The following is a 9,478-nucleotide window of genomic DNA, read 5'->3' on the forward strand; positions in this document are numbered from 1 at the left end:
CCGAAGCCACAGGGCTCAGAATCAGCCACAGCCTGATTCCACAGCCCTGCTCTCCCCCGCCCCCGTCCTGCAATGGAACCTCCCACTTCAGTTTGTGACTGTGCGTGGCCTTCTCCAGGGACCTCAGCCTGGGGCAGGACAGGGAAACAGGTGCCCATGCACTGAGCACCCCAGCCCCAGGCCACTCTCTTAACACTTGACCTGCACTGGTCCCTGGGGACCTCGGGCAGGGGAGCGTACTGCCCTATTGCACAGGGTGGGCACCAAGTCTTCTGAGGGAACGCGACCTCTCCCACGGTCAACGGGTTAGGGGAGGTCACAGGTCTGAGGGGCCAGCACGGTGAGGTCCAGGTTGGCTGGGGAGCTTCAGGGACCCCCCTGTTCTCGGCCACTACTAGATCGGGCCCAGGGGATGGTGCCTGGGGAAAGAGCCTCTTGAGGCGGGCCAGCTGACGCACCCCCTGCTCTTCTCTCTTACACGTTCGCCTGTCGCTCGACCTGCCTGTCTCCGCTGTGAAGGCGAAGGTGACAGAGGAGTGCTCTCAGTACGAGTTTGAGAACTACATGCGGCAGCAGCTGCTGCTGGCCGAGGAGAAGAGCTCCGTGCACGAGGCCCGCAGCTGGGTGCCCAAGCGGCAGTCGGGGGCAGGGGTGCCGCCCGTGCGCCGGCTGGGCCACGACGCACAGCCTGTGAACCCCCTGGACGCAGCCATTCTGGCCCAGCGCTACCTGCGGAAATAGCAGCCTTGGGCAGGGGCACCGGCGCCCACCCACCACCTCGTCCTGGCCCCCAGCCAGCAGCCCCGCCGCAGTGCTGAACTCTCCCGGGCTGCGCCGGGGACAGGGCAGGGACAGCCCAGGTCACACGTGGGGTCAGCAGAGGTACCGCGAAGCTACCTTTTGGAATGATTGCTTGATTGTTTGGTTTTTTTTAATCTGAGAAGCCTAGATAACTAATCTGCTTTTAATCGTAACGTTTTAATCTACCTCTGTCTCTTTAACCATGCTGTCTCTGGACTGAGTGAGGAAGAGGAGGGAGCCCGCCCACCACCGACCCCCACCCCACGCCGACCCCCAGGGGGCAGCTGCCCCGCAACAGTCCACATAAGCTGAAAGTGCAGCTCGTTGCTGGCTCCCCACAGGAATGCCACTCCCCACTGCCCTCCCAGGCCCCTCACAGTTGTTTTCATCCCTCCCCTTCTGACCCCAGGCCCCTCAGTCCAAGCTTTGGAAAACTCTCACCTCATCTTAAGCGGAATCAAATATATTTATTTTTGTACTGAAACCAGCTTCTCTGCCATCTCTAGGTGGTTCGGCCCGTGGCCACTCGCTGCCCCCAGCCTGGCTGGACAGCAGGGGAGCCCACAGCCCCCAGTGGGCCCCTTCCTCAGCCCCGGGCTCAGAAGCCCCTTCTTGCCGGCCCCCTCCATCTCCAGCGCACCAGTCCCTCCTTGTCTCCGGTGATGAGGAAGCCTTCTAGACTGGCTTCTCTTTCTCCCAGCTCAGCTTCTCTGAGGTGCTGTACACCTGCATTAGCCCTGGTTTCCTCCTCCACCCCTCACTGTGGTACCGAGGTGACGCTGACCCGGATGGGAAGGGGTGCCCTCGGCCAGCTGTGAGCACGGCCGGCACCCCTCTGTGTTCAGAGAAGAGCAGGAGCATCTCCCCTGCTGCCCCTGCTTTGTAACAAAGGGTATCTCTCCCAGCAGACCACCAGGGTCGCCAGCGTCCTTCCTGGGGGGCTGCAGGGCTCCCAAGGGAGACCTGTAGGGACCGGGGGTCCCGCCTGGCTTGAGAACAGCTCCGCTGCCCTTTTGAGCCGAGATTTTGAAGTGGATGCCCGTCTTGCCAGAAAACCCTGTTCTCACCAGAATGCCCCCTCCCCGCTCTCCCGCACTGGACTTGGCCCTGCCCAGCGCCAAGCAGAGACCCTCCCCTGACCTGCCTGCCCCCCAGCCCCTCAGAGCAGCCGAGTGTCCCTCTCCAGGCCGCCTTGGGCCCTCGGCCCTGCCCTGCCTGCCCAGTGGGGGTACCGAGGCCTGCGTGACCTTGTTCCCCGGCGTGTGAGCTATGCCCTCCCCAAAAGCTGACTCACTGTGAGTGACTTGGGCAAGGTCCCAAAAAACAAACAAACAAACAAACAAACAAAAAAAACCTCCTTGTGCCTCAGTTTCCCCATCTGGAAAAAATGGGGCCACCTCTTGCCAGCAGTAGCAGGGCCGCCCACACCCCCTTCCTCCTCCCCCCGACCCCAGCACGTGGGCGCCTCGTGCCTCTGTCTCAGAGGGTCCGGGGAGCCCGCCTGAGCCCAGCACTCGACCCCCCTGAGCACCAGGCCGGCCCCCCTCAGCCATCCAGCTGCTGAGAGCCAGGGTCTGGGGTGGGGGTGGGGGTGGGATGCCCTCTTTTCTATATTTATTTCAAAAAAGAAGTCTCCTAAAGGAGTGGAATGCAGTCCGGCCCAGGGCTCCCAGCGCCCGTGACTGTCTTTCTGTGAGGGCCTCACCCGAGCCCCTTGTCCGGCAGCCCGCCCAGACCCTCCGGGCCCGCTTGCCTGGTGGTCCTTCTCCTTTTCAAAGCAATATGCTCCGGGTCCGCAAAAGCCTGTCAGACAGACTGGTCCCTTCCAAGGTCAGCCCACCCGTCTGATTAATTTCTGGGAAAGCAAACGAGAGGAGGCTGGGTCTGCCCTCACTGGGTGTCACACGCTGAGAGAAGTCCTACTGTAAAGAAACAAAAACGGAAAAAGTCACAAAAAAGTTTGTATAAAGTCATATTTTTGTACTACATGGGGACTCTTCCTGCATGTCAGCAATAAAACTTCCTGACCTGGAGCCAGCGTGGTCTGCATTGTCTCTCCCCTCGCCGCATCCCCGTCCCTCCCACCTAGCCAGGCAGAGCAGGATTCCTTCACTCTGGGCTCTGCCACCAGGTGCCCTGGATGGGTGCCCCACCCCCCCGACTCCACCCCAGCAGCCGTTGCTCTCTCGAAGCAGGGAGGGGGCCAGAACCACCCAACATTCTCCCAGCCCGCTTTGGTCCAGCTTCCTGCCAAGTCCCAAGGGGGACTCTCTGCCTGGCTTGGCTCAGCCCCGACCTGTGCAGGAAGGATGTGTCCCGGAGCAGCTGCCACCAGCAGAGCATTGATCCTCTCTCACCACCAACCCCCACAGCTGGGGTGGGGGAACCCTAGCCAGACAGACCGCCCATGTGCCCATCCAGGGCAGCTGGGGTAAGAAGGGCCAGGCCAGGCTTTTTCCTACACCACCCTCCCCTCCATAGGAAACCAGCGGTGGGGTGCGGAGGGGGGGGGTCCTTCCTTCCTTCACCTAAATTTAGACTCTGCAAATTGAGCACTGAAGCTAGAGGTGAACTGGTCCTGTCCCCAGCATCCCCCATAGCACACAAGCAGACCCACTTGTGTGTTCAGGAACCCATACAGGCCCAGGTCACAAAAGGAACAGCGGTCCATGCCAGAGGAGCCCCTTCCCTGGCAGGTGTCCACACAGCAAGCAGGGGCGGCACCCCTCCAGGGTTCTCTGGGAAGGCCCTGATTCTCTGAAAGTTCTTCAGAGTGGGCCCCCAGGCCTCCACCTTGCCCTCCTCCCACAGCTACCCCAGCAGCCAAGCGGCCCCCATCTTCCTGGCCACTCCCAAGCCTACACAAATGTTCCCTTTTCCTGATCTGTCACGCTGTCCCAGGCCAGAAGCTGCTGGCACTCCCTGCCCACCCCGGCCACACTCAGCTCCACAAGCCACACCCCCAGGGCACTTATCTCCATCTCAGCCTCCCTCCTGCACCCCTGACCCAATCAGCCTCTGTTCTGAGCACAGGTATCACCTGGGCACCTACGTGTCAGGCTTACATTCAGCACCACCCAAGCAGCCGGACTCCTTGGCTCATTGAGTCCTCGGCACCCAGTACTGAGGGCCGCAGCTCTCACACCAGGACTGTTGTTTGTTGACTTAAACTTCTCAGATCCCCCTTTACCAGTATTTTGTGTGTGAGCCCTGAAAGCAAAGCCAGGAGGAAAGTACCAGAAAGGCAGGTGTGATCAACAGCCTCCTATGCACCTGAGGGGTCAACCAAGAACCGAGATGTCCCCACCCGTGTTAGTGACTGCCTGGTCCCCAGTGTCCTTGGGGAGAGCAGCTTCAGAGAAAAGCCAGCGGGGAGCTGTGCCTGGCCATGTCCACCGGGTCTTCCCTCACCCCTTCCCCTCTTTATTTCCCATCATTGTGCTTGTCACAGCCTGTTATTACAAGATATGTGTGGTTAGTGATGATATCTGTCCCCCCCCACTGAAATGTTGAGCTCCATGAGGGGTGGGAGGATTTCCATGTGTCCATGTTGGGGTGGGGAATTGGGGGCTGGTTATCACAATGATGGGGGTAGAGGGTGGGGGGGTGAGAGGGTGCTGCTGGCATTTAGGGGGCTGGGGCCAGGGACTCCAGACAACCCCAGAAGGCAGGCAGATTCTAATCCTGCTCAACACGAGTGAAAAAATGTGTTTATAATTACCAGAGCCAAGAATCTAACACCATTTTATACATAAACACAGAGGACTTGTGTATCCATAATATACACTAAATTTTCTGGGAAGGCAACTACTGTGTAAAGTGGAAGAAATGTGTACTTTTTGTTCAGAACTTTACCAAGAGTTCACCACCATTTCAGACACTGACACAGTATCTCAGGTCTGCACCTTCAGCTGACACCTTCCTGGCAATTAATCAGTTCACAAATACACAACATTACCCTTTATTTCTTTTATATATGTTACAGGACAAAAATTTATGTATATCTGTAAACTATATCATCTATATTAATTTAATTATATAATTTAATTATATATTTTTATTTGATTATATATTGATTTTAATTAGAGGTGGGTATATTAGCCATAAATTTCATTTCCAGAGCACAAAAGAAGCAATCGAAAGTATCATGGGGACTTCCCCGGTGATCCAGTTGTTAAGAATCCACCTTCCAATGCAGGGGACGCTGGTTCGATTCCCGGTCGGGAAACTAAGATCCCCCATGCTGTGGTGCAACTGAGCCCACATGCCATGGAGCCCACGTGCTTGACTAGAGAGAAGCCCCCTACACTGCAACAATGGATCCCACGTGCTACAACTAAGGCCTGATGCAGCCAAAATAATAAAAAAGAAAATATCAAGAAAAGGCGGCTTTGGGTGTGACAGATGTGGAGAACCACGGCCTAGGACTGCCCTGTGGAAGACTGGTAGGGAACACGGACCTGAAGCTCAAATCCAGGCCCTGTTAATTTCCATTCCTGTGACTGCACACAGGACACTTGACCTCTCTGAGCCTCACTTTCCTTCTCTGTAAAATGGGAGTCACATATGTATACTTACGGCTGATTCACTTTGCTATTAGTTTCACAGCAAGAAACTAACACAATACTGTAGAGTAACTATACTCCAATAAAAACGAATTTTAAAAATGGAGGTCACACTACAAACCACAGGGTTAGTGAGAGGATTTGAAGGGTTGAGACAATCACAGTGCTTAGCAGGGCGCCAGATACCTAAAAGACACTCAACATCCCTAACCGTGATGACTCACATCCCAGACCCGCACAGTCCCTCTTCCCAGCAGCTGTCCCAGGTGCTGAGGAGGCATTCAGAGGGCTAGACAGGTCTTAGGAGGCCTTAAGTGAGTCCCCTTCTTCCCTCCACCCGAGAGCTAGGCAGCCCTTGAAGCCCCAGTGGGGTGAGGCCCTGGTGTCAGGAGCAGAGCAGCCAGGCTTGTCCCTACCTGGGCCCCTGGGGAAGGGGGCAGAGTCAGGCTTTGCCTTGGGCCCTGAATATGCCAGGCTTCCCAAGGGCCCTCCCAGAGGCTCTGAACCTCTCAGCCTTCTGACCACCCCTTCAGTTCAGTTGCTCAGTCGTGTCCAACTCTTTGCGACCCCATGAGCTGCAACACACCAGGCCTCGCTGTCCAATACCAACTCCTGGAGCTTGCTCCAGCTCATGTTCATCGAGTCAGTGATGCCATCCAACCATCTCATCCTCTCTCGTCCCCTTCTCCCACTTTCAATCTTTCCCAGCATCAGGGTCTTTTCAAAGGAGTCAGTTCTTCACATCAGGTGGCCAAAGTACTGGAGCTTCAGCTTCAGAATCAGTCCTTCCAATGAATATTCAGGACTGATTTCCTTCAGGATGGACTGGTTGGATCTCCTTGCAGTCCAAGGGGCTCTCAAGAGTCTTCTCCAACACCACAGTTCAAAAGCATCAGTTCTTCAGCGCTCAGCTTTGTTTATAGTCCAACTCTAACATCCATGCATGACTACTAGAAAAACCATAACTTTGAATAGACGGATTTTTGTTGGCAAAGTAGTGACCACCCCTTAATACCTGTCTTTCCTGTGCTTCATCTTAGGAACACTCTGTGCCTCCCAAGGTGACAAATGTTTAGTCTCACAGGCAGACAGGACAGAAAGGCAGCTATCAAGCAGGCAGGTGGGCAGGCAGCAGGTCAGCCATAGGCTGACAGACAGGGAGGAAATCAGCAGGTGCAGAAGTGGGATGCAAGCCAGGCAGGCAGGTGATAGATATGCAGAGATCCTAGCCAGCATGACCGGAAAGCAGGTGCCTGGGCAGACCTACAGACAGGTTGGCGGGTGGGCAGAGGCAGGCGGAAAAGCAGATAGGCAGGGGGCCAGGAGGGCAGGGGAATGGTGTCAGGGGACCACATGGGCCAAAGGCTTCAGGCACCTCTCCCAGGGCCTTGAGGGGCAGCCCCTAGCTTCTCTGAACCCTCCGGGCAAGCCTGCCACTTCTCCCACCTGGCCTGGCTTGGCCACATGCCGCCCCCCAACCCCCTGGAGAAGGCAGCCCTCTGGGTACCTCTCATTGAGGGACCAGCCACCATCTCAACTCCCACCCACTCTGCTCCAACATGGCCACCTGCTTCGCCAGGGCTGAGTCACACCTGACCCACTCACACAAGTCACACACCAACCCAAACACAGACACACCTTCGTCTGTAGGTAGCGATACCCAGAGATCTCCATAGCACAGATGCGAGTCAACAGCTTAATACAAACATATCCAACATCTCACAGCCCCCACTCAGGCATGCACACAGACCCACGTGGAGCACAGGTGTGTGCCATACAAACCGACGCACACTCGGGTTTGGCCGTACCCACACACCCGCCACACACTGATACTCCCACGGACAGCAGGCATTGAAATGTCAGTGCAACCCAAGGAAACCCACAGCCAGGGGTTGGGTTCTGGCCTCACATTTGCCCTCACAGCCCAGTTTAACACGGTTGATCACACCCTCAGGGTCTTCCTCCCCTCTCACGGACTGCCATCTCCTGCAGGAGACCTGAAATGCAGCATCCAGAGCTCTCTCCTCTCCTGTCCCCTGGGCGACCTCAGCCACTCCCAGAGTGTTCAATCCATCCTGTGTATTGAGGACTCTCAAACACACACCCAGGCCGACCAGACTCCTCCGGGCCGCGCCTGTGTGTCTGATGGCTCCACCCAGATACTTATGGACCTCTCAAATCAACCACCTGAAATGGAACTTGAATTCCCTACATCATGCTCCCCAGCCTGAGCTTTCCTCAGGTGCTCGGGCCCAATCCAAGCAGCAGTCCTCCATTCCTGCTTCCCGCAGTGCAGAGAGCCTGCCACCACTCCCATCAGCGTCTGAGCCTGGCTCACCTCCACCAGCGCCCCTGGTCCCAGCCCTCAGCCACTGCTGGCCTGGCTGGCTGCCAGCCAGCACGCGGCTCCCCCTCTTTCCATTCTTGCCCTGCAGCCCCTCTCCTACCCGGAGCTCCCCCGCTCACCCCCAGGACCTCTCCGAAGTGCGTCACGGAACCATGACACTCTCTGATGGAAACTAGGAAACATCACACTTGCAATAACATCCAAGCGCCTCCTCAGGCCTGCCAGCCCCTTCACAATCACCCCCTCACCCTCCCTTGTGACCCCAGGAGCCAGGTGAGGCCAGACACTCCTACCTCGGGGGCCCTCAGCCTTTTTCCTGCCCGACACCCTCCTGCAGACCTCAGCTCAGCTGCCCCTTCTTCAGGATTCAAGCCTCTCCCCATGTCATGTGCGAGAGCTGCCCCAGGTGTTCTTCACCCCACCACCCCACTCCATCGCCCTCTGAGCACTCAGCAGCACCCACGACCATCTTCCCTGCGTATTGTCTGTCTCTCCGCCTTAGTGGCAGCTCCAAGAGAGCCAAGATTTGCGTCCCTGCTGTTTACTGCTGAAGCCCATTACTAGGAAGCGCTAAGCAGACCAATTAGCGTTTGTTGACCAGCGGCTGAATGGACTGATACACAGACATACTCAACCCCACAAAAGTGCTCAGGCAGATACAACACGAAAATAGACACAGATATACAAACATAGGCAGACATACCTCCACACACACTCATAGAACAGACTAAACAGTCACAGAGACACCAAAAGCCCCTCTCCCCTCCCCCATGGTAGTCATCCTAGTTCTTTTCCCAACCAGATCTGCCCTCTGCTTGAACCCAGACTCAGGACTGGGAGCGGGGGTCTCCAGCCTGGACAGAAAGGGGGGTCACTGGCCCCAAGGCCTCAGGCTGTGCCTTCAGCTATGTCTGCAATTTCCTCTCCCCCCTTCCTTCCCTCCTCCTCTCTAAGGCTCCTGCCAAGAAGGCCTCCCCCTCACCCCAGGCCCAGCACAGGAAGGGGGGCCTGAAAGGGGGGGCCTGGGAGTCTGGGCAGGAAGAAGACCTGGCCGCATGCTGATCACACACATGTTGCAGGCACGAGCCCCGAGCCTGGGTGGAAATGCATGCACATGCACCAGCAGGTTTAGCCCAGAGCCAAACACACCTCTGCCCTGTGCTCTGGTGGCAGAAGGGCACAGGGGCCAGCAGAAGCCCTGGGCTGGGCTCTGCAAGGCTGGCCTGGGTCTGGCTTGATGCCATAGTCCAACATTCATTAATCCTGCACGACCAGAGCTGGGCCAGCTGGACACACTCGTGGAGGGGGCTCTGAGAAGAGGGGTGGAGAGCCCGGGCCCTGGACATTGTGGCAGAGCCTCTGGGAGAGGTCTGGCATCTGAACTGGGGAAAGGGGCAGTCTCCCCTGGGTGAGGGGGCCTCCGGGGAGGAAGAGCAAGGTTTAGGGAAGGGGTTAAGAGCCCGGGGTCAGAGAACTGTGGGTTCAAATCCTGACCATGGGGGTAAAGCTATTTAGTCTCTCCATGACTCATCTGACTTATCCAGGATAATGGTCCCCACGTTATAGGGTTAGGAGTAAATGAAAAAAAAAATATTGTAAAGGATTTAGCCCATTGCCTGGCACCTCGGCAGAACCCCATCCTCATTATTGTTATTAGCAGCCTGGGGGCGGGTCCCTGCAACCCGCCTCCCCAGCGGTTTCCTGTGGGGGAGCAGACGGCCCCTCAGGCCGCCCCCCTCACTTCACCCTCCTCTCCCCTTCCTCT

The 9,478-nt window shown here is 56.9% G+C and overlaps 2 protein-coding genes across 4 annotated transcripts in view; both read left to right on the forward strand.

Annotated features, from left to right (window-relative positions):
• STK40 (serine/threonine kinase 40) overlaps positions 1-2,834 on the forward strand; it is a 38,735-nt gene extending 35,901 nt beyond the window's left edge. For all 3 annotated transcript variants that reach the window (XM_010841161.1, XM_010841162.1, XM_010841160.1), the window contains one exon: positions 520-2,834. In XM_010841161.1, the coding sequence (XP_010839463.1) occupies positions 520-741 (222 nt within the window). In that variant the 3' untranslated portion in view covers positions 742-2,834. The remainder of the gene's footprint in view (positions 1-519) is intronic.
• Positions 1,873-9,478, forward strand: part of EVA1B (eva-1 homolog B (C. elegans)) — a 9,320-nt gene continuing 1,714 nt past the window's right edge. The window contains exons 1-2 of the mRNA XM_010841244.1: positions 1,873-2,063; positions 7,729-7,850. Of these exons, the coding sequence (XP_010839546.1) occupies positions 1,873-2,063; positions 7,729-7,850 (313 nt within the window). The remainder of the gene's footprint in view (positions 2,064-7,728; positions 7,851-9,478) is intronic.

Source organism: Bison bison, unplaced genomic scaffold (assembly GCF_000754665.1).
Source record: "Bison bison bison isolate TAMUID 2011002044 unplaced genomic scaffold, Bison_UMD1.0 scf7180017864158, whole genome shotgun sequence".
Classification (NCBI taxonomy): Eukaryota; Metazoa; Chordata; class Mammalia; order Artiodactyla; family Bovidae; genus Bison; species Bison bison.